General features: G+C 41.7%; 1 protein-coding gene across 2 annotated transcripts; it reads right to left on the bottom strand.

Moving 5' to 3' along the window:
• Nucleotides 1–14,055: 14,055 nt before the first annotated feature.
• On the bottom strand, nucleotides 14,056–18,799 carry LOC100943244 (GTPase IMAP family member 1-like). Of its 2 annotated transcripts, XM_023514412.1 has the most exons (3): nucleotides 18,744–18,799; nucleotides 16,414–16,462; nucleotides 14,056–15,267 (listed from the first exon to the last, which is right to left on the bottom strand). In XM_023514412.1, exons 2-3 carry the CDS (start codon nucleotides 16,454–16,456, stop codon nucleotides 14,384–14,386), a joined length of 927 nt encoding a protein of 308 aa, XP_023370180.1. In that variant the 5' UTR covers nucleotides 16,457–16,462; nucleotides 18,744–18,799; the 3' UTR covers nucleotides 14,056–14,383. The 2 variants fall into 2 exon arrangements, with proteins under 2 accessions (XP_023370180.1, XP_023370179.1); XM_023514411.1 differs by lacking the exon at nucleotides 18,744–18,799 and having other exon boundaries at nucleotides 16,414–16,585.
• Between the last annotated feature and the right edge of the window lie 804 nt (nucleotides 18,800–19,603).

Raw genomic sequence — 19,603 nt, 5'->3', positions numbered from 1 at the left:
TTAATACCTAAAAATAAAAAAAAAAACTACAAAAAATATAGAGAAAACTCCACCAGCTATTGGTCTGAGCAAAGAACTCATAACTAAGACCTTGAAAAGCCCACACAATAAAAATAGACAACTGGCACTTAATTAAACCAAAAAGCTTCTGCATGGAAAAGAAATAATCAACAGAGTGAATAGAAAACCTGTAGATGGGAGAAAATATTTTCAATCTATGCATCCAATAGAAGACTATTAGCCAGAATTTACAGGGAGTTCAAGCAACTCAACACTAAGAATTCCCAATAATCCCTTTAAAAGTGTTCAAAGGACATTAATAGACATTTTTCAAAAGAATACACATGGCCAGCATGTATTTTGAAAAAGTGCTCAAAATCACTAATCATCCAAGAAATGCAAAATGAAGCCACAATGAGATACCATCTTCTATAGTCAGAATGGTTGTTATTAGAAAAGCCAAAATAGCAGATGTTGGTGGGAATATGGAGAAAAGGGAACACTTATATACTGCTGGTGGGAATGTGTGTTAATACAACATCTACAGAAAACACTATGGAAATTTCTCAAATAATTATAAATAGAACTACTGTATGATCCAGTAATCCCATGACAGTGTATCTAGTCAAAGGAAAGGAAATTATTAAAGCCAAAAGATAGCTACACTATTATATTTCTCATAGCAGTGTTCAAAATAGCAAAGATATGGCATCTACCTAAGCATCCACCAACAGATAACTGCATAAAGACAATAGAGTACTATTCAGCCATAAAAACAATAAAACCATGTCTTCTGCAGCAACATGGATGGAACTGGAGTCTATTATCTTAAGTGAAACAAGTCAGACACAAAAAGAGAAATATTACATGTTTTTGTTCATAAGTGGGAGCTAAATAATGTGTCTACTTGGACGTAGAGTGTGGAATGGTAGACAATGGAGATTAAAAGTATGAAGGAGTGCGAGGGGATGGATGATGAGAAATTATGTAAGTACAACATACATTATTCAGGTGATCAGTTCCCTAAAAGCCCTGACTTTACCACTATACAATCAATGCATCTAACAAAACTATTCCATGAAGTTATGCATATTTTAAAAAGACAAATTCTAACAACTCTAAAGAGATAAAAGACAAAAGAAATACATTTCTCTGAGGAGAGAATGTGATTGGCCTTGTGTATATAAGCACAGGAGAGCTATCCTAAAAAGGGGTACAAAACAATGGAATCAGTCATGCAACAGTAAGGATAATTACCATTCCAGAACAATATAACCTAAACAAACAAAGACTTCTCAGTTCCTCCCTCAGATAGGCAAACAAAGGCAAGTCCAAAAGAACAGCGGGGATGGAAAGCATGTCTGTAATTTTGAAGTGAGTCACTTAAAGAAAGGCAAGGATTATATTTTGTTTCTGTGGCTTAAGCTTGGCTAAAAGGTATATATTATTCTATTTAACTGTGGGGGTGGGAGAAGAAACTGATTTAAAAAATACATTATTTATTTCAAATTCTTTCAAACTACCACACCTCTAAGTAGTGTTCTTTATTGGGTTATAGGGATCACTGCAAATAGGAAAGTTCTTCTGTTATGGTCTATATTTGTAATGGCCACTATGTTTAGGCTGAATGCTTTCACAATGAAGCAATGTGTAGATAAAAATTTCACATTAAAGACGTATTAGAAATGAAAACAATCTAAAGAATCATCTGAGATACCTTTTTAAATTTTTGAAAAAGAAATAGCATGCTGAACCTAAGGTAAGGAGGATGAAGGATGAACTAAAAAAAAAAAAGAAATCATTGAAACAGAAGGCCAAGAAAAAAAAAACACAAGAGTGAAAACAGATAAAACTAAAGATAGAGTCATTGACAATGATAAATAATAGCCGGGCACTGTGGCAGGTGCCTGTAGTCACAGCTACGTGGGAGGCTGGGCAAGAGAACTGCTTAAGCCCAAGAGTTTGAGGTTGCTGTAAGCTCTGATGCCACTGGCACTCTACCCAGGGTGGCAGCTTGAGACTCTGTCTCAAAAAAAAAAAAAGAAAGAAAGAAAGAAAAGAAAATGATAAATAAAATTGATAAGCCGCTATCTACATAAGTCAATAAAATGGGCAAAAATACACTTTACGAATTCTCAATATCACAAATGGGAGTAAAAATATCACTACAGATTTTCCAGATGCTAAATGGTAACCATAGCTTTATGGGGTTCTGAAGACAGGAAAGCACAGTATAAGGACATGTGTATCACATTAATGCTCAGCAAAGGGAGGTTAGCAGAGAAGGATCTTAATTAAATGGACAAGACAACCCATTCTGTGCACATCAGCCAGCCTCTTTGCCCAGCTGCACTGCTCCTTGCCCAGTAGGCTCACTGCGTGGTGGTAGGGATGGAGGTTTTGCATAAACTCAACAATAAGGACTCCCACTCACCGAGCCCATTCCTGTTCTGAACAGGAAACTCAGTTTACAGCAAACAGGATGTGAACCTGGGCTCACTTTTATGGAATTCACTGGTCTCACCCTGTTGCTTTCTATAATACTGTAAAATCTGGCCTGATGTAAGAGTAGAATGGCTTTTTAATTTTTAAAGAGACTCACGTCCAGTCCAGCTCAAGCTGTGGCAACACTTTGTAGTGCTGAGGTAAGGTCCTCTGGGAGGTGCCATAATGCTACATTCTGGAGACCAGTCCACATCTGATTTCCCACATAGCTGGAATTCTTGTCTGGAAATTCAGGATTCAGGTCTGGAAGCCAATGTGTGTTTATGAGAGTGGATCTTCTCACTATTGATCCTAATGAACTACACAGAACTGTGTCTTTCCTTTCCCACAGCTTTGGGTTCTGCTGGTTTAGAGTTCTTAGTTCCCAAGAAAGGAAAGCTTCCCTTAGTGAACACATTGTTTTCTTAATAATATAGGAATGTCCAGGTTATGTATTTTTTTTTCTTGAATGAGCTTTGATAGAGTTAAGAAATTTCTCTACGTTATCAAAGTTGTTGAATTTATTGGAATAGCCCTCTAATATGGTGTTAGCTGAACCTCAAAAATTTTGATTTGCTATATTTTTTACTCATTTAAGACACTTCCTAATTTTTCTTTTTTGGCCCACAGCTTGCTTAAAAGCATGTAATTTAGATTTCAAATATTTGGGAATTTTTCTAGATATATATTTATTATTGATTTCTAATTTGGTTCTTTACTGTCAGAGGACAGACATGGTATTACTTTAATGCCTTTACTTTATTGAGAATTTTTGTGCCTGCAGTATAGTAAATATACCATGTGTACTTTAAAATAAGGGGTATTCTGCCATTGTGGAGTGGAATCTTCTACCAATATTAATTAGATTCCTTGGGTTGATAGTGTGACAAGACTCCTGTATACTTTCCGATTTCTGTCTATGTGTTTGAAGGAGTAGTATTGAAATCTCCAACTGTAATTTTGAATTCATTTACTTCTTGTAGCCCATCAAATTTTGCTTCATGTATTTTGCAACTCTGTCATTAGAGGCATACGTTTAGGATCATTAGGTCCTCTTGATTAATTGACCCTTTTCTCATTATGAATTGCATTCTTTATTCCTGGAAATATTGTTTGCTCTGAAATCTACTTTGGCATGAAGACAGTCACTTCAGCTATCTTTTATTAGTGTTATGGTGGCATACGTCTTTCCACCTCTTTTCTTTTAAGATATTTGTGTCTTTATATTTAGAGTGGCTTTCTTGCAAACAGCATACAGTAGTGTCTTCCTTTAAAAACCCAGTCTGACAATCTGCTTTTAATTGGGGCTGTTTAGATACTTTGCATTTCGTGTGATTAGTGATGTAGTTGGGTTCAAATCTATCGTCTTGCTATTAGTCCCATCTGTTCTTTCTTCCCCTTTTCTTACTCTTCTGCCTTATTTTGGAATCAACATTTTTTATGATTTCATTTTTATCTTTTTCGTTGGCTTATTAGCTACTGTGGGTGGAAATTTGTGAGGCTGAGGATGAGGACCATAAGTTGAAAGAATTGGGTTTTTTGAAGTGTTTGTTTGATTTGATTTGATGTAATGATTTTTTGATTACAGGATGTGGATTGCAAGGCAAGGGATAAAGGACTAATGGGGAAGGTGAAGTTTGGGAAAAGTATGTCTGTAGGGAGACCACAGTGCCTATCAGGGGCCCCAGAAGTTTGTTGACAATGGCAGCAAAGGCCTTGGAGAAACAGGGAATGTCTAACTGAGGCCTAACCTTTACTCCACAGAGAGCCTGTACAAAGGTCTCTTAGGGCTAAATGAGCCATTGCAACATGCTCTGAGAACAGAGTGAGCAGGTGGCTCTCAAATAAGAGGAAAGCCTAGTGGGATTGATAAGGAAAAAGTCCCTTTCTCCCCTGTTCCTGATATGGGTACGGTGACAGCTTGTCTGCCATGCAGGGACCCAGAGACTGAAATGCCTCCTATGGAAACGGCATGTGTAGTCAAACCTGCCACTACTTATCTTACTTCAAAGTTGAGTTCCTTGTTCTTTAAACTCCATTCCATTTCCTTAGTTTGTAATTAGAACAGAATGAAAGAGTAAAGATCATAAAAGTTAGTTAAAGAATAGCTTAGTTGAAACTGCAAAATGCCAGAAGGATGGCATAGAGAGTGGGTTTTTTGTTCCCTTTATGATTAGTCATGTGTGGATTTAAATGATAATGTATACAATAAATATGGAGCAAACTCAGAGTAGGGGCCTTCCCTATTCCTATTTTTGGTGGCCTTGTTCCCTGGGGCCAACTCTTTAAATCTTACTTTGTCTCTTGTGTCTTTATTTCTTTTATCCTTTTGTCACCACCAAGCATTGGGGATACCCACAACCTGTGTGGGTACTGGACCCTACAAGCTACAACTCCTTGTTTTGTTCTGTTTTTTAGTAGTTACTTTGGGGTGTGTCATATACCTCTTTAACTTATCATAGTCTACTAAAGTACTGTTAAACTACTGCACACACAGGAGAAAACCTTATAATAATGTATGTTCAGTTTTCCCTCCTGAATTTTGAGTTATCCTTGTCATAAAGTTGACATCTGCACATAATAATCCCATAACAATCACAAGTGATCAGTACCAGGAAGTGACGCTGCCAGAGACAAGCAGGAGAACTTGGTTTACGGAACTCTGACACACAGGGAGCAATAGGAGTGCAAGCCTGTTTTGGAGTGATTTTGACTCTCTAGGTTCACCAGTGAAATGTTAAGTTAGAGACACTTGAGAATAAATTTGGCAACCTTATTCACCACTTGGCACAGACTAACCAAGGGTGGCACTATGTGACACAGGTGATGCTTGTCCTGGCAAAACACACAGCCCCTTCATTCTAGGTCTTCCAAATCCCCTGCTCACCCTGCTGCATACCAGAGTATACATAAAGGATTCCATGAATGTTTAGCCATCAGTGACTGGAATGGTGAGAAAAGAATCTGGAGAGTTATAAAAAGACTACTTTTCAGTAACACCACCAGCTCTCAATGGCTTTGAAGTTTTATTTTCAACAATTTCTATTATTTTGTTCATGTCTTCTTTCTGCTTTACTACTTGGCATCTTTTTTACAGCCCTTGAACTTCATTCTTATTCATATATAAATACTTGCACCAATTTATTAGAAATTATGTTAAAAAGATCATAAGATGACTTTTCAGAGCACATCTCCAGGAAGTCTGTGATCTGAAAATAACATTAGCCTATTTTCCAGAAATTTCTCACATTGTGAGAATGAGATTGTTGGTTGTAAATTTATCTGTGTACAGCCTGCCTCCCTGCTTCAGCCACAGCCACTTCCTCTCTCACCTCCTCCGCCTTTTGACTCTACCATCACATACAGTTGTGGTAGATAGATAACCTTTCTATCACAAGATAGAAAGGTTAGGTTGCAGGGGCCATATCTGCTATCTTGTACATGCAACAGTGTTCTAAATGGACTGACTGAGGGAGAGTTTGGGAACAGAATAAATATCCCACGCAGACCTCAGAATCCTGAACCGTGTTTAGGGCCTACTTTGGGCATCTTTTCAGAGTGGTGTTGAGTCAAGGGTACAGCACAAGACTATCCCTCTGAGTCTTTACCTGGAGAGAAGGCCAAATTAAGGATATTACAGCTCCTTCTTGAGCTGGGTGATGCAACCAGTAGGTGGATACTTGTTGCTCTGCCTGTCTCTGCCTTTTAGAATCCTGACAATGGAGTTTTAAAAGCCTAAACAGCTTATAAAAGAAACTTAGGAGGTTAGTTATCAAAACGATTTTGATTATTGCTTATTTTGAACCAACAGCAGCTTTAAGTTTATATTAGAATTTCTCTATTTCTATGTTGTGAATGGGCATAATAAGTTCTGTGCAAATACAAATAAGTAAAATTATTCTTCACATTTTTTACCATATTTTACTTGCATTTAATAAGAGTTCAGGGATTTCAGAGTTAAAATAGCATTTAGCCATATGTTAACCATTCTATAAAGTAAACTAACGTTATTGTAGACCATATACATCCTTTCTTCCTGAAAATCTTATTAAATTAAGAGTAATGAAGTTAAATAGGTTATAAAACCACCATGTCACAGAGAACTTGGGAGTATGAGCACCAGTGATAAGAGATTTAACCACACTTTGGACATCAGAGAGAGATGAGGATGCATCCCAAATCAATGTGAGCCCAGACAGCCTGGTGCTGAGGGGGCCACAGGTGTTGACTGTAATGTCTTGGGGAGGTTCGGGCTCAGAAACATAACTACAACGTAGCTGTGGGGCTGAAAATGTGGGTTGGTGAAAATCTGGTCATGAAATAATTGAACCTATAATCACTTTCCCCTAATTCAGAATTACACATTTCATGATATTTCTTCCTAGATAGTTCTTTAGAGTATTCTTGTATTTAATAAATACTAGAATGTCTTAGAGAAAACCCTGCACATTCTGGTATTTAGAGTTCCCTCAGTGTAACAACAATTGCCTACCCTAGCACCTTGGTGAAGCCTGTTGTCTATATCATCAACCACTGCAGAACTTCCAGCCATCTTTCCTAATAATTTATTCTTAAATATGGAAAGACAACCAAGAAGAACTGATATTTGAGAAAAGACTTCAACATGGAGAGAAAGAAGAGATGAAAATGCAATTTTAAAAAAGCCCAAAACCCTGAAGGGAACTGTTAATTCAGGAAACAAAGACAGGAAAAGCCAAACCAACAAGCAAAATTAAACCTCTCATTCAGGTACTCAGATTATTAACCTTTCCACTGAAATTATCTAAAAATACTGAAAATACTGAGAATGTATATATTCTCGGTGAGTGGGCAAGAAATTCTCAGGCATGGAGCTGAGTGAAGGTAGAAACTCAGGTGGACAGCCGCTGGATGTCATTCTCAGAATATCTTGCCAAACACAGAGAAAAAAACCTTTGCTTTTCAAAGCCATACTGACATGAAAATGGGAGAGCTCATTCAAGGGAGAATGTAGTAGGCATATTCCTACCCAAAGACCAGAAGGGCTGCTCCCTCAGTGAAGGGTAATCTAGAAGTTAGTGACTTCTAGTTAGTGAAATGCAAATATTTATTTTTAAAAGTCCAGAGTTTAACTATTATGAAACCAATATATAATTACCTACATATTCATATGAATGATAAAACAAAACTATAGTCCAGAAAGAAGGAGGGAAGAGGAGAGAGAGAGGAAGGGGAATAGAGAGGGGAGAGAACAGTGAGGGGAGGGGGGAGGCGAGGAGGGGGGAGGGTATTAGGTGGGACTTCACCTAATGCACATAATGCAATGCTACGTTTCAAAACTATTAGGTGTAGAATATAATTGTCTTACCACAACAAATAAGTAAGTGAGGTGACGGTTATGTTAACAAGTTTGATGTAAGCTTTCCACATTGTATATCAAAGCAACACATTATATATACCCCATAAGTGCATTAATGTACACAGTTAAGATTTAATTAAAAAAAAAAAAGCCCAGAGTTTAAGGAGCTAAATGATGGGTGCTCAGAAGAGAACCGAAGAAAAAAACATAGAGGAAATATTAAGGTGAAAATGGTTGAATTTTTTCTGAATTGATGAGATTCACCAGTTCACAAACAAAAAATCTAACAAATCCCAAAGAAGAAAACTAAGAACTTAAGACATGATAGGCAAACTATAAAACGTCATAACAAAGAAAATACCTTAAATGTTTCCTGGAAGAACAAGCAGATGACCTTCAAGGGAGAGATGTTTACAATTATGCTGATTTCTTTTAGTTCTTTCTTTTTTTTTTTTTTTTTTTGAGACAGAGTCTCACTTTATCGCCCTTGGTAGAGTCCTGTGGCGTCACAGCTCACAGCAACCTCCAACTCCCGGGCTCAAGCGATTCTCTTGCCTCAGCCTCCCAAGTAGCTGGGACTACAGGTGCCTGCCATAATACCTGGCTATTTTTTGTTGCAGTTTGGCTGGGACCAGGTTTGAACCCACCACCCTCAACATATGGGGCCTGTGGCCTACTCACCATGTCACAGGTGCTGCCTATATGCTGATTGATTCCTTCCTTCCTTCCTTCCTTCCTTCCTTCCTTCCTTCCTTCCTTTCTTTCTTGCAGTTTTTGGCCAGGGCTGGGTTTGAACCCACCACCTCTGGCATATGAGGCCGGCACCCTACTTCTCTGAGCCACAAGTGCCAGCTTATATGCTGATTTCTTAACAGTAACAAAGTTAGAAAGCAGTGGAAGCATATTTTCAATGTGCTGAGAGAAAAGAATAGTCAACCCTAAAATAAATATAGTTTCAGGGAATAAAGCTGGCCATGCCCACAGGATCCCCAAGCAGTTTTGATGTCCCTCTGCCTTGACACGTGCCGTGCTCTGATGGAGTTGCTCTACAAGTATCACCAGTGGAGGCCACTGTGGAGGGAGCTTACAGCCTGAGCACTCTCAGTCCATTGTAAGACCCCCCAGAGGAAAAGTCTGAGCCTCTCTCTCTGTGGAAGCCTTCATGTGGTTGCTCAATTGTCTTTCTTTATAGCCACAGGTGGGGAAAGGGAATGAGAGAAAAAGAGTCTGGACATGATTGATCCCCACTTTCTGTGGAAGCCCCAGTGCAGTGAAGGCACCAGTAGAGAGGAGAAGCAGTTACTGAGAGTCCTGCCTCAACTGTCTATGAGCTGCCATGGGCTGGGCAGGGGAAAGCGGGGAAAAGAGTGTGAATGGGAGAAAGCCGCACTCTGGTCATCTCTGTCTCTGTCTCCAGTAGGCAGTTCACCAAGCATGTCCAGGTTCTGGGGTCATGCAGATCCCCTAGGACCCACTGGTTGCATTCTGGACCAGAATTGGGACCAGAGTTGGGAAATGTTCGTGGGGGAATGAATGAGACAAAAACTGAGGGGCTAAAGCCCCCTAGGGAGGAAAAAGGTGCATGGTGGGTGGAGAAGCAAGATGGCGCCTGCAGCCTCAGCTTATCTGTAATAATGGCAAGTGGCATCGTGGGTGCTGATTGTCTGGTACTTTGACCTTGAGGAGCTTGTAGTTCCCTGCTGGCAGGAACTTTTGGGCTTGTAAGAGTAGAAGAGCTTACCAGCAGCTTGGGAGTTCAATGACTGTCAGGAGACATGGGAAAAGGAGAAATAAAACACTCCACCTACCCTTCTCACTGGACTCTCAATCTGAAGGCAAAGGCCTGAGATTCTGGGGGCAGCTGGTGTAAGTCCAAAGGCTGGGGAGCCTGGAGTTGTTGTACAGGGTTAGGAGAGCTATAAATTTTCTATCCATTTATTTGTTTCAGATACAATAGAACATCCGTAAATTGACCAAGGGACTGTAACAAACTGGTCCACATGTGGAGATGGTCCAAATAAGGAATGACTGACACACACATGTGGTACATGTCTCATCTATGAAAATGAAGTCAATTTAAGGAGATGGTCAATGTAGGGAGGAGGTCAACTATGGAGGCTGTACTGTATTTTTTGTGGCACCCTTTATCCTTTTGTGTTTACTGTACAGATATACAGACAGCTTCATAACACATTGCCTGAAAAATTCAGTTTTAGCTATGTGTGGGTTACATGGGAGCCAATAATAATCCTAAAAGACATAATCCCAAATGATCAACGTCCCAAAAATATAATTCTGTAAAAAATAATCTTAAATTCTTTAAAAGCTCTTTTATATTAGCCTAGATAGAGTTGGAACACATTACTTCTTAGTAAAGTATCACAAGAATGGGGAAACAAGAATCCAATGTACTCAATTCTAATATGAAGCCAGTAGGGGATCTAATACATACCCATATACGAGAAAAATTCAAGTCAATTCAAGGGGTGGGGTAGGTGAATAAGGGAGCTGGCAGAGGGGAGGAGTGAGGAGGATGGGAAGTTATGATATATAGCACACATCGTGGGGAAGGGACATAATAATAGGAGGGACTTTGCCTAACAAATGCGAACAGTGTAACCTAATTCTTTGTACCCTCAGTGAACCTGAAACAATTAAAATAAATAACCCCTGCACTGTAATTCTTTAAAAAATATTTATTTACACTTTTAAAGTAGGATTTATTTGGGAAACATAAAAACTTGACAGAACACCTCACAGGCCATTTTACACAATAAAACGGGCAAAAACAACACACACAATTTTGTAAGCATTAACACTCAGGTGTACTAATGACAGTCACAACAGGTATATCGGTGATGAGCAGGCAACCTGTCTTTATAAAGAAGTAAGAAAAAAAAGGAAATGTATAAATGCTTATCATTATGGTTGGTAATTGTGAGCACCCAGCTTTATAACTGCAGTCATCTGAAATGCCATGACAGACAAAAGTCCTTCAATGAGATCAATCAAAAGCTGCCATGGTTCATCATAATTCATGCAGCTGCCCAAAGAGCAAAGACCTTGAAAAATTTTACCTTTCACAAATGCAGATGTACAAAAAGGACATATTTTCATGTATTTGAGTATGTTTTAATATTTTTATATGCACACACTATACACACAAAGTCAGTGTTGTAATAATGCACTTTTGTGGAATCAAATTTGCAAAAAATGCACGAAATGATTAGAATTCTCTCAAGTCTCTGTACAATTCATACCTCTGGTCCTGGAAGATGTGAAGATGAAATTCACAGCATAACAAATTGTAAAAAATGATGCTCACAATTTAAAATAGTAAAAAAAAAACTAAAAAGGGGGAAAAAATAAAATGAAACTAAGAAGAAAATTCAACATATGAAAAAGCATATTACAAGAATAGGTTATGGGCAATTGCACAGTGATAGTCCATAGAAGCCAGGTGACTTTTATTAACTATTGTTTGAAGTCTTGCATCACAATGAAAGGTGCTTTTTTTCTTGGAGGACTTGGCTGTCCTTGGAGAATATGTTCACAATCATTTTCTATGAAGTACTGTGTTGTGCCCAGGAGTTCCACAAAGACTACACTGCCAAACAAGCGAAATTTACAACAGAATGCTTTTATGGAAGAGCTAGCCAGTGACTGCCTCAGTATCCCAACATGGGGTTTCTTAGAGCAGCCCCGAGTGCTTTTTTTTTCTTTTATTAAATGATAGCTGTATACATTAATGCAAACATGGGGTACAGTGTAGTGTTTTCATATGCATTTTGAAATACTTTCAGCAAGCTGGCTCACATAAATTTCATGTTATTTGCATAGTCATTGTGTCAAAACATTTATATTCTAGTTCTAGAAAAGTTCACTTGTACCCTTGTTAGACAGAAATATAGGTGATCAAGGCTTGCTCTGCACCTTGGCTGGCATGCGGACTGTCCAGGTGCATTTTGGTGTGGTAGCAAGCAAGCATTGTACAGAAGCAGAATTCTGCAGTTAGTTAGCCATACATCATACATCTTTGTTTTAATATTTTCCTCCTATACATCTTAGTCTCTACCTTGTTTAAAAGTCAGCCCAGTAACAGTTGGTACTGCCTGGTTTGTTTCCCAGGGAGTTAGCCAAGCAAGAAACTGGGAATAAACTAGAAGCAAGAAATCAATTAGTACTTTCATTTATCTTAGGAGTGAACTAGACTTTTTATATTTCTTTTTCTGAAAGTTTGCACTCCAGAAATTTGCCAGAAGTTAACTGGTATTTTTCCATTATAGCCTAAGCCTGACACTTTTCTGCTTTAGCTTAGGCCCACTGGGCCTAACAGCTGCTCTTTTTGAACTTCTAGGGTTTGATACACACTGACATGAGTATTCCCTATTAAGTTTTCCCACCTGCTTTGCAATGTTTCTATGCTGTTTTGGATACTTGGAAATCTGTTCCACATGCAGGGCCCCAGCAAATTGGATGGTGGCCTTCAATACTTAGGGGAGATTTCCTCACCTAATCCATACGTCTCCTCTGGAAACACCTTCACAGAAACATTATGCTTAGCTTTCTAGGTATTCCTTAATCAAGACAAGTTGATACTGAAAATTAAGCCCACAAAGCCACTCCTTGTCAGTTGGGCATCCACATGTGTGCCTCCTTAAACCAACTCAATTTCCAAATAAAGACAAGAACAAGGTAGTAGTGCTGCCTAAGATGATGCAACTATCTTGCGATTGAGATTTTAGGTGCTTTAGGGATTTTGGACCTTAGGGATTTAAACTTCAGGTATTTTGACTTTTGGGGACTTTAGCATTAGGGATTATGTATTCCAGATTCTATCACTTGAGATTTTCAACCAAATGGGGTTTGACCAGACAATCACCTTCTGCTATGAGATCCCTGGAGTGCTCCTGCCCACGTTCCCACCAGTTTAGTCACTGCCCCTTGGGAATTCCTGGGTCTTGTTCCTGGGAAGACCAAGAGCAAGAATCCAATGTTTCTCATTTGATTTTGGGTTGAGGGTTGGAACCTTCCATCACCCATGCTAAGCCCTTTGCTATTCTTTTTTCATGTTTAATTTCACCAGTGGTCATCTTCTTTCTCAGCAGAGTACCAGTGGCAGAGGTTTTCTGTTTGTTCACTACAAAAGTACTAGAAAAGTGAACGCGACCATACCAAGATTTCCTCTCAAGGTCTTTGCTGGGATTTACTCATAACTCCTTATACCAAATGGCCTCTGCTGCTGGGGAAATCTTGAGTCTCAGCATTTGGCACTGGTGTTCCTGTTGGTGTTTGCAATGGCTTCCACAAGGGATTTGTTGACCTCCCTCTCTAACATGGGCTCAGTGATTACAGATTATTTTCCCTTTTTACTTGTTTCTTTAGTGATCAAGGACATTAGTAAACTGAAAATCTCTGGCTGTGAGGGCAACAGCAGAGGACTGTATAGGGCAGGGCTGTGGACTTACATGGAGATACCAGAGATGAACTGGAATTTATGGATGAGAGTGGTGGTGTTGAAGACAAAGCAAGTGTGGGTGAAGGCATTGAAGGAACAGTACGGGTGGACAGTACAGGGTAACCTGCCTCATTTTACCTGGAACAGAGAGCTAACTCTCCCATATATGACTCTACATCCCACCATCATTACTATCAGCTCTCCATCCACAAAGACCTATTTGCCCAATTTCCTGAAGATTGAAATAAAGAAAAATTTCCAAACCTCTTCAATTTGTCTGATTTATCCTTGAGTTGAGAAGAACTCCAGAACTTACTCATCTTATTTACACATTCACCTGTGAGTATATAAGCCTCCCTGGAAGTAGACTTACAGTAGGCCCTCAAGAGCCTGGGAACTGAGGCTCTAGTTACACTCTCCTCGGAATTACAGAATTGTCTGAATTCTAGCTTCTGAGAGGTCTGGCTGGGAATGCATGAGGAGACGCTCCCTGCCAGTGCAGATGGAAGGTTCCACACTGCTATGTTCTCCTCCCATGATCACCCACCAGCATGGGTGTTACTCTGCAGAGTTTTGCAGGCAGGGATGACAAACAGTGACATCTTTGTTTGTTGGGCATATAAGGCAGAGGAACAAGCATCTACAAATACCAACTTCATTTCACACAACATGGTCATTCATTAAACCCAGGGGCACAGGACTGAGGCTCTGCTCCTTTTTGGTCCCGTAGGAAATGTGGGGAATGGGAAGCTCAATGCTCCTCATCTGGTTTTTTATATTTTTATTTAATGTAAGGTTAAACATGATTGATTACATCGCGTGCATTTCTTAGGTAAGGTACAGCTTGAAAGGCAGCCCGAGGTGAGTGCCAAATGGGCAAAAGCAACAGTGGTCATGGTTTCTGCAAGGAGAAAGCCACTGGCCCAGGGCCCTGAGGCTGGAGAGCAGGGAAGGTTTGGTGGGGGTGGGTGGGTTTTGGCAGACTCTCTAGTTGACTGGTTAAGGCCAGGCCAGGGAGGGCAGTCTGTGAGCTCAGACGCAGAACTCTAGGAGCCACAGTCACATCAGTGGTGTGTTGATGGGTCAGGGTCACACTTACAAGGTCAGCTAGGTGTGACCTCAGGGCCCTCATACTGGCCCCTCCAAAACAGCTGGTAGAGCAGGAGCGCGCCCCCTAGAAGGATGAGCACTCTGATCCGCCAGCTGCTCCCGCGGGACTTGTGCCACTTCTGCCACTCCCACAGCCCGGACAGCAGCCAGGACCCCTGGGCCCTGCGTATGCGGGCCGCCACCTTCTCTGCCACCCTCTGGAGCCGCTCCTCGGGGCACTCCCAGTGCAGGGTCTGCACCAGGCCGTACACCTCGTTGGTGTAGTGCGTGTCCCCGTTCTCCCTGACCAGGCTCCCCACCAGCCCCAGCAGCTCTTCTGCCTGGGCCTCCTGCTCCTGGCCGCCGGCTCGGTTGTCAAAGGCACAGACTCGGCCACTGCACGCGGCCACCAGCTCCCGCAGGGCGCGGTTCTCTGTGTCACGCACATAATCCTGCAGGGAGCCGCCAGCCAGGTCCTCCTTCCTGGTGAAGACGATGACCGTGCGCTCCAGGACGCCCTCCCCGAACATCGCCCTCACGGTCCTCACGGCCTGCTGGTCCTGGGCGGTGAACCGGCCCAGCTGGGTCACCAGCAGCAGCGCGTGGGGTCCCGGGGCGGAGAGCAGGTAGCAGCGACCTCTCTCCTCCCACACGGGCCCTGCCTCGGGGATTTCAAAATTGAAAATGTCCGGAGTGTCGACGATTTCCACGCGCCACTTTTCCCACCACCGGACCCCGACGGCGCAGGCTCTGGTCACAGACGTGGCTCCGAGCCTGGAGAGGAAGCGCCGCTGGCCCAGGATGCTGTTCCCGGTGGCGCTCTTGCCTGCTCCTGTCTTCCCAGCCAGGATGAGCCTCAGCGTGGGCTCCTGCAGGGCCCGGCTGTCCTCTGCTGAACCTGTGGCAAAATATGTATAACTTTACAGGAGGTAAACCGGCTTCCCCTTGGGAACTGTAATGTTCTTGCCCTTAGAAAAGAAAAAGGGAAGACTAGAGCTTTGAGCTCCATCGCCGTCTTTTCCCTCTGTACACAGATTGCCTGTGTGCACCCGCAGGTTCTCCAACCATGGTTGAACATCTCAGAAAATGTCTCTTTAGGATTTCACGCCATTACCTCATCCTACATCATCTCTGGTCAGCCACAGACGTGCAGACCCTTTTCATACCTCACAACTTAAATGGGCTCTGTAATATTCTCCAAGATACCAGGAGAAAGGCAGTGGAGGGGAGGGAGGGTGTGGGGCGGTTGAGTGGACGGTGGGTAAGAGCAGTGGGAATGTGGAGGGGGATGGGGAGGGGAGGTACTACGTGGTGGTGAAGAGCTTTCTGGAATCCCAGATACCCTGGTTTGAATCATAGCCCTGCCTTGTGCTAGGCATGTAACCTTGGGGAAGTTGCTTAATCTGAGCATTAAACCTGTTCTGAAAATATGGAAATAGTAATACAGTGTTTGGGTGAGGCATGGTGGCTCATTCCTCTAATCCCAGCACTTTGCCAGGTTGGGGTGGATCACACGAGCCCAGGAGTTTAACGTTTCAGCGAGTTATGGTGTGCCACTGGGCTGCAGCCTGGGTGACAGAGCATGCCCTATCTCTAAAATAAAATAAGTCATTTCTCATAGGACTGTTGAGAGTTATATCTCTTTTCTTTCTTCCCTCCCTCCTTTCCTTTTCCCTATCTCTCTTGAACTTCTGCATAAAAAGAATACCCATTTTTAATCCTTCATTCTTATTTTCTAAACATTCTACCTGGTAAATAAGGTTCACCTTTACCCACAATTTTATACCCTCTGCATCTTCTTCCAGGAATATCAGAGTAGGTTTTTTACCCTCATATTATACTGTGGGAACTGGGGAGCAAGCTCATCGAAGAATTTAACATCTCACAGCAGAGATACAGCTAAAATGCAAATCTCTGGGTTCTTACTGTTTTACTCCAAGGTTGAGACACCTCTGGGACTTACCACTAATCAGGCTTGAGTAAGCCCCATTCTCCCCCTTGTCCTAAGCTCAAGCCCTGGGTGGCATGAGAGATATGGTCTTACCATAGACATTTTCTTCATCTCTTGCCATCTTCCATCCTCTCATGCTTACCTGAAAGAGCCCCAAACACAATTTTTTCATTCATTTATTTATTCCTGAAAATGATACAACCACTTACAGTGTGTCAGGCAAAGTCCAAAAAGCTGGTTATAGCACAGTGAAAAGATCTGGTTTCTGTCTGAGAAGATCTAAAAATCTAGATGTGTGTCTTGGGGGAGGGGTAGGTGGCTAGAGAAAAAAACAAGTAAATTTTGTCAATTATAATAAATTGTGTTAATTCTTTTTTAGGGAGAATATCAGAATTTTAGAGAATAACATTGGAAGTGTCAGCATCTTGATCTTTGGAATGACAATGTGAGAACATTTGGGGAATTTGATTTGCCTTTTTAGAGACCCCAGATGCAAATGGTAGAGGGAAGATTATAACATTTATCCTATGCCAATGGGTAATCTTTAGATATTAATCTTTCCCAATGTAATTTTATGTCAGTGGCATAAGCTATAGATACTAAGTTTTTCTAGGGGATTCAGCAGCCAGGGAAAACTTAGGTGAACTCTGAGATCAAGAAAATTTACTCAATGACTTAGGGGCCTACCTGCCTCAGGGTGGTTGTCCTGGGAAACAGTTAAGAAGAAAACTGGAGTTTTTCTTTTGGTAATTGGAAAACAGACATATCTCCCAAGCAGAGCTAGAGGGTCTCTGATTCTGCTCTCACAAAGCCAAATGTCTATTTGCTCATCTAAATATGACCTCAGTGCTGGAGAGACTGGAATACTCCCCTTCAATCCTGATGTTCTTGCCCCTTCCCAGTATGAGGTTTTTCTAACCACAGTGATTGTGCTAAACTCTTACATTATTCAATATAATCAAACACACTATGATCCAGTTTGCCCGACCACAGGAGCACCTGAGTGCAACTCCCCTCATCTATGTCTCCAGCCTTGTATCCAGCTAATCCTCTACCCAGTTAGCTACTCCACAAAGAGCAGATTTCAGGGCCTTTCAACCTACCCTGGGCATATGAGCGTCCCCCGCTCTGGCCACTCCAGGTACCTGTGTTCTCTCCCTGCGACACCACACCCAGGGGAAGAGCAGAGAGGGAGGCTGACTAAGTAACTGTCTCTGGTGAGGGACCCTGAGAGCAGGTTTGCCTTGTACTCAAGCCAAGGCTGCTTCTGATTCTGTAGAAATTTCACAGCCCCTCCCCAAAGCCTTCAGTAAAGTTTACCCCTCAGGACTTAGAAGATTAATTATTTTGGATGTAGAAATCAGCAGATTCCATAACAGATGACAGAGCAGAAATGAACAGACAGCTGTAGGATTCAGAGCAAAGAGCAAGAATTTAACCTAATCAAGAAGTCCTTGTCAAAGATGAAAGTGAGAGCATGCTGGGGAATCCATAGAACTCTGGGCAGGCCACTGGAACTTTCCTATGGAAAATTGGAATGAGGGTTGAAGTAATTTAAAATAATTTTTTAGAGGGAAATAAGCTCCAGAGGTGATGAATGAATCTTAATTATTGAGGAAAGTAAACATGTAGAATCCTATATTCTTAATACTTAGAGACCTCAAAATTATTTAGGTCTTTGTCTCCCTAACTTGCTGTTTTCCAGAATTCTTTAAGCATTTTTTAAAAATTTTACATTTCTCAGATCCATCCCCAGAGATTCTGATTAATGAATCAGATGTTTCTGATGTCATCAGCACACAACCCAGAGTTTGGAAATCCATTAAGTTTTCAAACCCTTTCATTGTACAGAAGAAGAGGTTCCTGCGCCTGTGGTGGGAGAAGCTTGAATCAGGGATGCTCAAGGAACCATGCAAGAAAAGGGGTTGAAGATGAAGTTCAACCTCAGATGTCTCCTGAGAGGCCCCTGCTGCAGACAGCAAGGAGAGGGGAAAGTTCAAATGTATCCAGCCTGTCAGACTATAACTCACCCCAAGGTTAGATTGCTTATAGAGCCACAGAGATATATTTTACCTGGGGTGAATACGCAGCTTGGGGAACTGTATTTTGTTCCTGGAAGTGGCTCCAGCATATTCTTCTCTTACCATGTTAAGGGAGTGTAGAAGGAGATAGGTTTTATTCCCCTACAAGAATGGACGCATCTAGAGCTGGAGAAGATGCTGCTTCCTTTGAACCTAATCTATTTGAAATTTAGAACATCCTTAAAAATCTGGAAGCACGATCTTGACTGATCCAGACCTGGCTCACCCTCATGGTGCCTTGTAGATGGCAGGGGCTCAGGGAGTAAACACTGTCTAGGGACCACCTTCCTTCTGCTTCTCCGAGCAGCCCCCACCCCTGCCAGCCCCCAGGCTCAGGCTCACCTTTCCTGGTGTCAGGCTCTGAAGTTGACTGCAAGAAGCCTGGACCTATGTTTTCCCTTTGCTGTGAGTGAAGTAGGTTCTTTCCTGCCAGCACTCAGAGGAAGTCACTCAGAATTCAGAACTCAGGAAGCTCAGGGCCGGCCCAATCGTGAAAACTTTAAAGAGACAGAAACATTTCCCATTACGCTGTGAGAGTTGGTAACCTTTCTCCTACAGAATCTACCTCCAGCTATGACTAAGCTGTGTGCCTGCCAGCAGGACCCAGTGATATCAAGTATCTTGCCACACCCTAAGAAGGGGCGAGCAAGTGAGCCCTGAGGCCTGACTTTACTGCTAGATTTGGTTATTGAGCTAATATTTAGTTGCCTTTGCCCTTTAAGGACTTTCCCCCTTTATAAAATAAACTCAGAGAGTCTCTTGCCACAGAATAAAGAACACTACAGCTGTTTTCATTGTCAGTCCATTGATTGGACTTCCATGTGACCAGTGCCATCAATCTAGTCTGCCATAAAAGCATGGAAGTAAAGTCCATGATTCTCTGAGAAAGGAGGTTTTCTTAGCTATTGAAGGACTTGAGGCTAGCTGGTATGTTGAGGATGAACATCTTTGCACTGAATTTCTATTAGCCTTATTAGGAGGCTTAGTCTAGTCAGCTACGTTGGTGTCACCAATTCAAGTTGTTCTGTCTTCCCTCAAGAGCATCATGAGATCGGCAAAAGAGGCAATTGTTGGGCAATGAGAAGGCTGCAGTGGTACTGGCTCGATACATGGTTAGGCCACTAACTACCTACGTGACCTCTCCTAACTCAAACTTTCTGGAGTTGACTGTCCTTCTGTACAGGAAGGGAGACAACTTGAGT

Source organism: Otolemur garnettii, unplaced genomic scaffold (assembly GCF_000181295.1).
Source record: "Otolemur garnettii isolate 467f Iridium unplaced genomic scaffold, OtoGar3 scaffold00053, whole genome shotgun sequence".
NCBI lineage: Eukaryota > Metazoa > Chordata > Mammalia > Primates > Galagidae > Otolemur > Otolemur garnettii.
The sequence above is the reverse complement of the archived record's forward strand: the minus strand, read 5'-3'. Positions and strand labels throughout refer to the sequence as shown.

Bases quoted from the DNA above. Each gene is read 5' to 3' on its own strand.
- LOC100943244 (XM_023514411.1), bottom strand. From the start codon at position 16,492: ATGAAAAAATTGTGTTTGGGGCTCTTTCAGGTAAGCATGAGAGGATGG. The intron at 15,268-16,413 runs GTAAGACCATAT...ATTTTGCCACAG, and splicing joins AGATGAAGAAAATGTCTATG to GTTCAGCAGAGGACAGCCGG.